The 12,558-nt window shown below is 43.5% G+C and overlaps 1 protein-coding gene across 4 annotated transcripts; it reads left to right on the forward strand.

Moving 5' to 3' along the window:
• The first annotated feature begins 334 nt into the window (after nucleotides 1-334).
• LOC120741139 (glucagon family neuropeptides-like) lies at nucleotides 335-5,984 on the forward strand. 4 transcript variants are annotated; one of them, XM_040043834.1, is made up of 7 exons: nucleotides 336-652; nucleotides 886-990; nucleotides 1,549-1,683; nucleotides 2,368-2,472; nucleotides 3,283-3,417; nucleotides 3,983-4,103; nucleotides 5,513-5,984. In XM_040043834.1, exons 2-7 carry the CDS (start codon nucleotides 893-895, stop codon nucleotides 5,519-5,521), a joined length of 603 nt encoding a protein of 200 aa, XP_039899768.1. In that variant the 5' UTR covers nucleotides 336-652; nucleotides 886-892; the 3' UTR covers nucleotides 5,522-5,984. The 4 variants fall into 4 exon arrangements, with proteins under 4 accessions (XP_039899766.1, XP_039899767.1, XP_039899768.1 ...); XM_040043832.1 differs by having other exon boundaries at nucleotides 335-652; nucleotides 3,983-5,984; XM_040043833.1 differs by lacking the exon at nucleotides 2,368-2,472 and having other exon boundaries at nucleotides 335-652; nucleotides 3,983-5,984.
• The last annotated feature ends 6,574 nt before the right edge of the window (nucleotides 5,985-12,558 follow it).

Genomic DNA, 12,558 nt, shown 5'->3' on the forward strand with positions numbered 1-12,558 from the left:
AGCACCCCCAACACAAACTTCAGCACTGGACAGCTCCCCACCACCTCCACCTCCACAAGGCCCGTCATGTGATCCTATTTATGGCATGACGTCAAATATTGACATTAATTCACTGTTTAATGAATTATAATGTTTGAATTCAAACTTCTTTTTTTATGGCGTGGCTGGGGGGGGGGGGGGGGGGGGTCTTTCATTGACGCGAAAGAGTGATGTACTCTAATGGGACTGGTGAGGTGGGTGGGGGGGATGACGCAGCCGCCCACCTACCCCCACCACTCCCCCCTTCCCCCCCCTTCCCTACGTGACAAGTGAAAAAGGCATGCTTTCGGAATTATGCATAAAAAAACCCAAAGGGAGTACAGTTCGCAGGACGCAGGAAAGTTTTCTGCAGACAAATGTTTGCCGCTTTTCTTCTCCACCGCGACCGAGTCCGCTTAGAAACTCCCCGAAACTGAGCCGCAGGTGCACAGCGGGCTACGCACACTCCGACCAAGCACAAGGGCACCGAAGAAGCTCTTCGCTGAGTAACAGAGGAAGAGAGGAGGAAGGGAGAGAGAGTGTGTGTGTGTGAGAGAGAGAGACTGAGATAGAGATCCTATCTCACTCTCCCAGTTGAGGTTTTCAGCGGATCGCGTCCAGCGTCTCGCAACTGGTAAGAGGAGCCACTTTTGGGGAGTTTTTTCTTCTTCTTTTCTTTCTTTTTATTCTGGGTAAAAGTGAGGCGAGTTTAGATGAAAGTCCTGGTGTGTGGTTGTCTGTTTGCTTTGAAACTCAGGTGTGGTGTGAAAGCAGCTAAAGTGAACCTACCTGATCGTAGAACTGTGCTGTGAGTAGATTCGTTTAACTGTTGCCTGACTTGATGCCGCTTTTTTTTTTCTTTTGCAGCAGGACAATGTCTAGTAAAGCGACTTTAGCACTATTCATCTATGGAATCATAATGCATTACAGCGTCAACAGCTCACCTGTGGGGCTTAGCTTTCCCAGTCTTAGGTATGTATGCTCTTATCCGTCTTTAAGTTTCCCTTTTCAGTCGCTGATTTGTCGTTCATGTGCAGCTCCTGGTGGGCACCGAGCACCCGCAGGGCACAGGCTAACGAGCTTATCTGCTTTAGAGTTAGTTATGTCTGGGAGTATAATAGCCGATTGGATTACTGGATAACATCATCTGACAGCCAATCCATAGGGCTGAGAAACATTCACCAGGGAGCGGCGGTAATGAAATTTAAGCTACTGAGGCAGTGAACTACGGCGTCTCAACCTGACCTGCAGCCATTAATACACCGGATGTATGTGATTGAATGATTAATAGAAACGAGTTTACTGGGTTTAAACAAGTTTAAATCCCAATTAGTTAAGAGAATTTCGTGTGACTAATCCTTATAATTCCAACATTTTAAAAACAAATGTTGTGAAAAGAGTTCCTGAAACTCCTGATGTCTGATCTTCTTTCTGAGTTAGAATTTCATGTGAATATGCGACTAATATGCTACATGAAGTGCAGATGTGAAGAGAAACTGGGAAAAACTGTCCATTCTTACTTTTATTCAGACTTGATGGCGATGTTTATGATGAGGACGGCAATTCCTTGCCGTCCCTGGATTACGACAGAGATCAAATTGAGGCGAGGAGCGCTCCGTCTGTCGCTGACGACGTCTACACTTTGTACTACCCTCCGGAAAAAAGGTGACTTTCATATCGGCTACGAAAAACTCCCCCCCACCCCTTCTCTCTTTTCTCTCTCTCTCTCGCTCAACGTTGCAGACATCCATGTTGAACATCTCATCGCCGTACAGTCCCTATTTATGTCCATGTATGTGTATGTTACGTGTTAATCAATGTATTGTCGAGATTTTGCAACTTCAAACACGAAGGTTTTATTTTAATCATTTTTTTTGTTTTGAAGCTTTAACAAAAACAAAAAAAAAACAGTCTGCTTTGAAACGAGGGAAAAGTCATTGATTAAAGTCATTAAAATTTAATGAAAGAATAGAGATGATGATGAATATCTTCACTTTCCAAGAAAAAGGGTGGGGGGAAAAATCAGCAACGTCTCTCTGCGTCAGGATGCGCTGAATTTATCTCCCGTGAAGACTCAAAAGCTTGTTTTTCTTTAAATAAGCTAAAAAAAATTAGTTATTTTGAAGCAAGAGGAATGTCTTGGGGAAAATAATGCTTTTTACGGATTCACTGTAAATCACAAAGGAAATGATCTCATAGTGACTCGTAGAGTTTTTACTTAAAGGGTGGAGGGAGGTTTAAAAAAAAGCCCGTTTTAGGCCTAAATAATCGATTTAAGGTGGATATTTTTGCAGTGTAGCGACTTGACATTGTGTGGTGATTTTACTGTGTGGCTATCTATCATCCCAGAACGGAAAGACATGCAGACGGCATGTTTAATAAAGCCTACAGGAAAGCGCTGGGTCAGTTATCAGCAAGGAAATACCTTCATTCTCTGATGGCAAAACGTGTAGGGTAAGAGCTTCTTCTTGGTTGTCACCTCTTCTTTTCTTATATTAAATGTGGTCTGTCCTATGTGCGTTTTTCCCCCGTTGGTTTTCTTTAAAAACTCATAATTCACGCTGTTATACGTATTGTATATGTCTGTGGTCCCATTATCTCCCAGCGTGCTGCTAAATAAATCGCCCTCGCCCTCTGAATCAGCCTTTATTAATGCTATAAAAAATCGTCAGGGGGAACACAAATGGGCACTTGATTGATTTGGGAAGTGTCATTTTCTGAGCTGGCTGCAATCTAAAGGCGCAAAGGGAAGAATTAAGCCGCACAAGTTTAAATTTATCTCCAAATGAATTATTTATGGGGACTGAGTCCCAGTGGTTCCCGGTGGAAGGAGGGGTGGGGGGTGATGGAGGGGGTTGCAGTTCCTCTATAGCCTTATGAGCAGGCCCATCACATCTCAGTGCAGGCATGAAAAATAGTGAAGGGGTGGGTTAAAAGTTAAGCAGAGGGAACATGAATCAGTGTGGAAAAAGCCTTTGTGAGATCATTCTTGTGCTCACTACCATGCTGCCTGTTTTTGTCAGTAAATCTCCAACAAATGTTTTAAACTGAGGATGCAGAGTGAGTGTATCCACAGCTCTCCTGGCTGGTGATCAAAAAGGAGGAATGTGGTTATCCAATGATTTTCCTTTTTAAGGAAAAACACAAACAAAATAGATTTAGCACCACAGGCTGTACATATGGGTGGGTTGCGTGGGTGGGTCTTGTGAATGCATCATGTATCCGTGTGCTGGTAGTGAGACCCGCCTCTCGTCTCTCCCACAGCGGGGGGAAAATGTTGGATGACAGCTCAGAGCCCCTCTCCAAGCGACACTCAGATGGGATCTTCACAGACAGCTACAGCCGCTACAGAAAGCAAATGGCAGTCAAGAAATACCTGGCGGCGGTCCTTGGGAAAAGGTATAGACAGAGAATTAGAAACAAAGGACGGCGGCTGGCATATTTGTAGCATCTTCCTCCTCCTCTCCTGAAAAACAAAACAAAAACAAAAACAAAAAAAAAACAAAATCAAAGTGTGTGCAGCCCCAGATGAAGTCATTTTGAAATCTGACCAATCAGTGGATCGCTTTTGTGTTCTTAAACATGTATTTATGTATGAAGTAAGCCATTAAAATGAATATTTTGATAATAATATTGTTTTTTATTTTGTACTTAAAGCACTTGAGAACGCACATATCTACTTTGTGGACCAATTTTTCTTTGTTTGTTTGTTTGTTTTGTTGTTGTTGATTTAAGAAAATTTAGCCTCTATTTCTGTATTCATTGATTTACTTATTTTAGGCTAATTTATTGAGGGGACACAGTTGTCTGACGTGACTCATATGCTCCAACAGCCCTGTCTTTTAAAAAATTAGCAAAGAGACATGAATGTGAGGAAAATAAATAGTTTAAAAGACAATCAATGTATTGAATGCTGCTTTTTGTGACGTGACATTAAGAGTTTAGTTCTCTTTATTCACAACAGCCTTGAAGACATAGGTTTTCACCATATCCTACAAGAAATAGACTTTGATGCCCTCCCGGACGGGGATGAGTTTGAGGCTTTTTTGGGAGAATGGCTGAAACAGTTCTCTCCCGAAATCCCGGTGAGTTTCAGGCTCTTTCCTGAGGCCGTGTCCTTGCAAGGGGCTTCTTACGCCCCTCCTTTTTTCCCCTCCTCACCTTCAGCTCTCGTTTCAAACACTCAAAACTCAACCTCTTCTTCCACCTCATCTGTGCTCCTGTCTCTCTAGACTCTCACAGATTTTTACTTTTAATTAACCCATCTATCCACAAAAAAGTGTGGAGAGATGGAAAAAAAGTAATTTTAGTTGGCTGGAAAAAATGCCAGTTTTGTTTAAGTAAATTTGAGAGGCTTGTCAAAATAAAAGCCTCCAAATCTGAGATGAAGACCAGAGTACTTTTGAGGTTTTTCTTGCCCTTTTTCTTCCTTGGTGTTTACAAAGTGAGCACACACACACACACACACACACACACACACACACACACACACACACACACACACACACACACACACACACACACACACACACACACATACCTTTGACTCGTGTAAAGTGCCAATCTTGTGTTTTCTGGATTCTGTGTTTTGGAAACCTCTTATCCTGCTAAAGGTTTTCTCACGCCTCTCTGCCCATTTAATAAGTATCACGAACATCTCAAGCACCATCAGGCAAATTTAAAAGAAAAAAAAAAAAAAGAAATGATACTTGTTACATGGTAACTTATTCATCAGTTTGTTCTTTGTGAGAGACATAACAAGGCAGTTTGAAGCTTTGTGTTTGAACCTTCTGGGTCTATTGTGCTTCCATTCTCTGTCATGTGAACCGATGTAAAAACTACAGTAGATTGCATGATTAAAGTAATTGCACTAGCCACCGCATCTGTGCAGACGACTCCAACTAGATGGTTTTGCTTGCTTTCTGACTACTACAAACATACACGCCTTTCATTTCTGGATGTTGTTTTGTGTTCTTTTCTCTTCACTTTCCCCTCACATTTCTACACAAAGCTGTATGTCCTCTCTGAATGCACTGGCGAGAGTTTCCCAATCTAATGTCATACTTTATGGGTTTGTTACTTAGGCAAGGGAGATTTTTGTAATCTACTGTTGAATTGTGTGCGAGAAAAAATAACTGTGGACGATTCATTTTCTAGTATCTTTATACGGCAAAAGCCACAATGATTGATTATATTAAAAAAAAAGAGAGTGAGGATATGATGTAAGCAGGGTTAGAAACACACAAAGAGAACTGAAGTAAGGGAAGCAGGGGTGGGTCAAATGACAAAGAACATGCTGATTTTGAAAGGGATCAGGGCAAGTTTATACAACCAGCATGGTTAGACCAAAAACTCAAAGTCTTAGTGGTCCCCCGCCGCCCCTACAATCTGCACACTTCTTACCAAATGTGTTAGGAAAGAATAACAGCAGGGTAAACGTTTCCAATTTGTGTTTACTGTATCAATCTTTCTTTAATTTTGCATTCCCCTCTAGGGTTTGTGACGCAGGAAGCAGTTTGCGGCTGTGGTGCCTTGCATCGACTTTAAAATCGCCATGAATCCTAGATGGCTATTTAGTGGCCCTACAATGCTGCACATCATCAGCTTACATTTCACCCTTTTGTTGTTGTTGTTGTTGCTGTTGTTTTTGTGTTGCACAGATGTTTGATATAGTCTTAAGCATCATTCATCTTAGACGTCAAGCACTGTTGCTTGCGCTGCTTTCTTTTTGTACTTTGTGTTTAGAGCACTAGATGTGGATTTTTGTGAAAATAAAGCGAAGAAGCAGTTTTCCGCACTCCATAAAACATTATATGTATGGTAATTCAAAGCGCCAATAGCCTTACGAAAATGAAATAATCTTCAAAGATATATATATAAATATATATATATATATATTTACTGTGTGGAAAGTGAATATTAGACTACTTCTTCGAATGGCCGTCTGCAAGGGTCAAGTCAATAAATGTTTAAAAAAAAAAAACGTGTTGTAAGATTTGTATGAATAAATTTTTGTAAACAACAAAAAATTTCGTCTAATCTTTGAAGCCAGTATCAACAGAACTCATAACGTTTGAGAGGACGCTAACTAGTGATGAAAACCTAAATCACCACATTCTTTCAAAGGAAAGAGACTATCCGCTCGACAGTTTTGAAGGGATGTTACGGTACATGAGAAAGGACATACAAATTAAAAGAAAAAAAATCTGGTCAAAGAACAATGGCGAAATATTAACAGCATGAAATATCAAATAAACTGCACATAGCCAGATAAGACAAAACGACATCATGCAAATGAACCAAAGAGTGGAATTTATGTTGGAATAACCAAAATAGGAAACAGACATTGCTTCTTTATCAACAGTGGGTTTAATTTTGTTGTGAAAAACCCCACCAAACTGCAGAAACAAAGGAAAGCTGGTGAAAGGGAGACCAAAAGATCCAAGTCTCTGCCCCATTTTCACCGTGACTCAGTCAGTTTGGCGGAGGAACTGTGACACCAGTTGGCCGGGTGACTACCTCCCCTTGGGAGAGCATGAGTAAAGAGACGTGGGAGGGATCACCCAGCCTGCGCCACACACTGCTTCGCTGCACTTTACACCTCTCTGGGACTTCAGCAGTTGCGACCAAAGGCCTGCAGGACTGGTGGAACAGTTGGGCTGTCTGAACACTGGTACTGGCACTCTGTGAAAGGAAGAACTGGTGTGGGCTGGTTTTGAACAGAAAGTACGGGGTACATGCATACATCCACATGTTTTTAAAAAAAATGAAATGTCCAAACCTATATGGGAGGTGCTTCCTTTTATATCCCTAAAAATCTTCTTCCTTGTAACATAAAGGTGAAGGAATCCTCGAAATAGCTGCAGGCCAGGGTGATGCAATAATTTTCAATCTGTAAAAGACTATAAAAAAAAACCCAAAATGAGACTCCGACATAAAATTTGCACAATTATATGGCATTTGATATGCATATATATTCACACAGTGTATCATTAGAATGTATATGGACCAGTGCTTTTGGTTAAACATTGCTAACAACTCTTCCAATACTTGCTCACATTTTCCAGTAGCTATACATGTTAGCAGATGTGGACTTCACAGTTTATCTTCAGTACCCCTTCCTGGCCAAATGTAGACCTTGTTTAGGTCCTAACACTTTTTCTGAGCTTTGCAAAGTGCAGTTTGAGTTGTTAAAGTTTTCAATATCTGCTGCGAAAGACGTCTGTTGTTTCCGGTAAACTTTAATAAAGGCGTCAGCAGGATGCTACTGTAAATCTACAAAATGCCCATGTTTATGATCTATGTGGTGACTATCACTATAACCACTACATGCATGAATGATAAAAATAGTACGATGTGAATCTCTATCAGCCCAGTGTGTCTCCCTCCCGCTGAGACTCCTGCGTTGTTGGAGCAGCCGATGGCATTTGGAATACCACCACCCACCCTGTAGCCCTCATCTCTCGTCTTTTCCTCACAAGTGACACCCTTTAAAACTTGTGTGTCTGTCTCAATTCCAGCTAATGACCTTAAATAGATCCCCATATTTCATAATACCTGATAATAGGGCAGAAGAGAGAAGGACCTTTTCTATAGATTGAAGGCTTGTCTGCACGTCCCCCGCTCTCCAGACCGGCCCTCTGTATTGTCTGAAATCTCTTTAAAGGGCATCAATTACAATCACATCACTTGCGACAGTGAGTAGTTGCAGCAGGACACCGCCTTGCGCGTTATGGGATGTTAGACTGTGCGACCACACAAAGCCTGCTGTGTCTCTCTCGGCTCCCCTGTGTGCGTAATAACCCCCTCTCAGACATGAAGGCAGGGCTTTGATTTTCATGGCTGCGGCCTCAGCTCTCAGCGGAGCGCAGAGAGAGGATGATCAATGGGAGTGATCTGATTCCTTTGGCCCGTGCCAGACCCTTTCTTAACCCTGCTAACCCAATCAGCCAGTGTTGCCAGGCAACCAGTCCCAGGAGGATGCGTTGCAAGTGGGTGGGGTGCCAGTGGCTTTCCTGAGTACCAAAAGATCACAGTGGATATATTTCACTCAAATGGCACCAGTCTCAGCTATGTTGTCTTCTACAGGCTGAAATTGCAAGGCGCAGGGAGGGGCTGATAAACAGGCTCTCATACAGGCGAGCAGAGGTTGAGTAATGGGTAGTGATTCATAACGGGCACTCACACAAATAAATCACAAAAGCAAAACACGTAAATATGTGGTAAAGTAGCAACACTGTAGGAGCAAATAAGAAAATGAAAGTGAAAATGCATCTTATATGAAAAACTTGAGTCCTGAATAAGTTAAGGATATGACAGGTAATAAGAATAAAGCACCAGGAATAAGTTTGCAGCCATACTAAGACTCTGTGTGGTTGTATTTAATTGTGTAAGAAAGTCACTGTCACTCACTGGTCAGTGGACTCCTACTACTCTTGGCATTTGATTTTGAAGAAGATGTTGGCATAATGGAGAGGGTGATAGCACCAGGGAGATAAACTGCATTCTTAACAGTCAGTCATGTTACCAGTGCAAAGCTCTGGAGGGCAAAACATAATTTAAATATCCTGAACATAGAACGTCAGTACACGACTGCCACTTTCCATCTGTTTCAAGCAACAGGCAACCTCCAGAGCTGAAAGGGAGCCAAAAGATAAGTGGCAGAAACTGCAGTTCCTCTAGTGACCACTCGAGGCTGCCTCCAAACAGTTAATCCCTATTGTGTTACGCATTAAAATGTCCAACTTTACAGCATTAAAAAGGACATCTACAGCCTGTCTTCTATGATTAGTTTTGTCATTCGTGATTACTCTACGTGGGGTTATTTATATATTTTTATAAGTCATCCACTTGGATAGTTGAGTTAGGCGTGTGGACACATTAATGGACACACATCCCACACAGACACATGGAGCTGATTGTAGTTTGCTAGGCTTCATCCACTATTTCAAGTTGTTGAACTGAGTCTGTTCACAGTGTAGACGCTTGTGTTGTGTGGTACTGACCATCCAAAAAGTTTTGGTGACTGAGATTCATGAAAGCAATGGGTAGCATCAACCTTACGACATCCATCTTTCACACTGTCTTTGGTTTCAAGCTATGAAAACTGAGCTCCTCTCTCCAAAGAGACAAAAAACAACCAAGTCAGGAAAGTGCAAGGAAAATGTTCAGAAGAACAAATAAGCCTATGCATTTCTGTATTGTCTACTTGTATATATGAGGGTTTAAAGAAGTGTTTTTGCATGTAATCCTTGAATCTATGTTATGCTAGTAGCTGTCAAAAAACTGAGAGACTTGTTAGTACATCCAGTTTAGAAACTAGCTTTCATTTTGTCAAAGCAAAGGCGAGATAGCTTGCTATGGAACACTGATCTATCAGCTGTTAGTTTTCAGGGTCATTGTTGGCAGTGTTCTGGGGCAGTAGTAATAGGAGTAATATTTTTGAAAAGTCTTTTTGACATAAATCGAATTAACACTTTGAGTCACGTGAAAAAGAAACTTTTCACCCCGAGGTCAGAATGTCTAATAGAGAAACTGCAAAAACCCAAGAGCTCTATCTCAGACTCTACAGGCCTCAATTAGCATGTTAAAACTTCTCAACATGCATGGCTTGTCAAGGGAAATTCTCTTCTCTCTGAAACAAACATGGCAGCACAGCTTGGGTTTGCAAAGTTGCATCTGAGTAAATCACAAGACTTCTGGACCAATGTTCTTTGGACAGAAGACCAACCCAAGATGTTTGGTCAAGATGTTTTCGCAACTGTGCTTGTTTGTCAGGGTTAGGGAAAGTGTGATTGCAAGCTGTTCTATACTCTACTCTTCAAGATGAAGAATCCAGAACAATAAACATATATGTATATATAAACATATATATACATATGTACATATATATATATATATATATATATATATATATATATATATATATACATATATATATAGATAGATATATATCCTGTTCCCAGGACTGCGCTCTTCTGGACAGAGATCTCCGATGTTGTTCCCGGGATCTGCTGGAGCCACTCGCCTAGCTTGGGAGTCACCGCACCTAGTGCTCCGATTACCACGGGGACCACCGTTACCTTCACCCTCCACATCCTCTCGAGCTCTTCTCTGAGCCCTTGGTATTTCTCCAGCTTCTCGTGTTCCTTCTTCCTGATATTGCTGTCATTCAGAACCGCTACATCGATCACTACAGCCGTCTTCTTCTGTTTGTCTACCACTACTATGTCCGGTTGGTTAGCCACCACCATTTTGTCCACCTGTATCTGGAAGTCCCACAGGATCTTAGCTCGGTCATTCTCCACCACCCTTGGGGGCATCTCCCATTTTGACCTCGGGACTTCCAGGTTATACTCGGCACAGATGTTCCTGTACACTATGCCGGCCACTTGGTTATGGCGTTCCATGTATGCCTTGCCTGCTAGCATCTTGCACCCTGCTGTTATGTGCTGGATTGTCTCTGGGGCATCTTTACACAGCCTGCACCTGGGGTCTTGCCTGGTGTGATAGACCCCAGCCTCTATGGATCTTGTACTCAGAGCTTGTTCTTGTGCTGCCATGATTAGTGCCTCTGTGCTGTCTTTCAGTCCAGCTTTGTCCAGCCACTGGTAGGATTTCTGGATATCAGCCACCTCCTCTATCTGCCGGTGGTACATACCGTGCAGGGGCTTGTCCTTCCATGATGGTTCCTCGTCTCCCTCCTCTTTTTTGGGTTTCTGCTGCCTGAGGTATTCACTGAGCACTCGGTCAGTTGGGGCCATCTTCCCAATGTATTCTTGGATGTTCGTTGTCTCATCCTGGACTGTGGTGCTGACACTCACCAGTCCCCGGCCCCCTTCCTTCCGCTTAGCGTACAGCCTCAGGGTGCTGGACTTGGGGTGAAACCCTCCATGCATGGTAAGGAGCTTTCTTGTCTTTATGTCAGTGGCTTCTATCTCCTCCTTTGGCCAGCCTATTACCCCAGCAGGGTACCTGATCGCGGGCAGGGCGTACGTGTTGATGGCCCGGATCTTGTTCTTACCATTCAGCTGACTCCTTAGGACTTGCCTGACCCTCTGCAGGTACTTGGTGGTTGCAGCTTTTCTAGCGGCCTCTTCATTGTTCCCATTCGCCTGTGGGATCCCCAGGTACTTGTAACTGTCCTCTATGTCTGCAATGTTGCCTTCTGGTAGTTCAATCCCCTCAGTTCTGACTACCTTCCCTCTCTTTGTTACCATCCGACTACACTTCTCCAGTCCGAACGACATTCCAATGTCATTGCTGTATAGCCTGGTAGTGTGGATCAGTGAATCGATGTCTCGTTCACTCTTGGCAAACAGCTTGATGTCATCCATGTACAGGAGGTGGCTGACAACTGCTCCGTTCCGTAGTCGGTATCCGTAGCCAGTCTTGTTAATGATCTCACTGAGGGGGTTCAGGCCTATGCAGAACAGCAGTGGGGACAGAGCATCTCCTTGGTAGATCCCGCACTTGATGGTGACTTGTGCTATGGGCTTGGAGTTGGCCTCTAGTGTTGTATGCCACATCCCCATTGAGTTCCTGATGAAGGCTCTTAGGGTCCCATTGATCTTGTACAATTCTAGGCATTCCAGTATCCAGCTGTGGGGCATTGAGTCATAGGCCTTCTTGTAATCAATCCAGGCAGTGCACAGGTTGGTCAGTCTGGTCTTGCAGTCTCGGCTGACTGTTCTGTCTACCAGTAGCTGGTGTTTTGCGCCTCTGGTATTCTTGCCAATTCCTTTCTGTGTCCCGCTCATGTATTGACCCATGTGCCTGTTCATCTTAGCCGATATGATGCCTGACAGGAGCTTCCATGTAGTACTGAGGCAGGTTATTGGTCGGTAGTTGGAGGGGACCGGTCCCTTCTTGGGGTCCTTCGGTTAGCCATTCCGGGTGTCTCTCGTTAACTAGCAGCTGGTTCATTTGTGCTGCCAGACGCTCGTGGAGTGCAGTCAGCTTCTTTAGCCAGTAGGCGTGAACCATGTCGGGCCCTAGGTGCTGTCCAACTCTTCATACTGGAGACCCTTTCTTGGATATCTGCCACTGTGATGGTTACTGGACCCTGTTCAGGGAGGTCGCTATGGTCTGCCCTCAGATCCACTAGCCACTGAGCATTGTCGTTATGGGTTGCGTCCTTCTCCCATATGCTCTTCCAGTATTGCTCCGTCTCCAGCCTTGGTGGTGCTGTTCTCTTATTATTATTGTTCCCTTGCCACTGAGAGTACACCTTTGCTGGTTCTGTGGAGAACAGCTGGTTTATTCTCCTGCCTTCTATCTCTCTGGTGTACCTCCTCAAGCGGCTGGCCAAGGCTGTGAGTCTTTGCTTGGCAGTTTCCAGGGCCTCAGGTATGGACAGCTTGCTGTATTTCTTATGCACCTTCTTTGTCGCACCTTTCTGCACCTCCGTTAGTTGGCTAACCTCCCTCCGTGCTACTTTGATCTTGCCCTCTAGCCTCCTTCTCTATGGAGGGTACTGCCCCTTGTGGCTGTTCAACTTGTAGCCAAGCATCTCACTGATCACTGCTGCTGTATTGTAGA

The sequence above is a fragment of the Simochromis diagramma genome, unplaced genomic scaffold, assembly GCF_900408965.1.
Source record: "Simochromis diagramma unplaced genomic scaffold, fSimDia1.1 OVJJ01000602.1, whole genome shotgun sequence".
NCBI classification, from domain to species: domain Eukaryota; kingdom Metazoa; phylum Chordata; class Actinopteri; order Cichliformes; family Cichlidae; genus Simochromis; species Simochromis diagramma.

Coding starts and splice junctions, on each gene's coding strand:
- LOC120741139 (XM_040043832.1), top strand. CDS start 893: ATGTCTAGTAAAGCGACTTTAGCACTATTCATCTATGGAATCATAATG. Junction 991..1,548: donor CTTAGCTTTCCCAGTCTTAG/GTATGTATGCTC, acceptor ACTTTTATTCAG/ACTTGATGGCGATGTTTATG. Junction 1,684..2,367: donor TACTACCCTCCGGAAAAAAG/GTGACTTTCATA, acceptor CTATCATCCCAG/AACGGAAAGACATGCAGACG.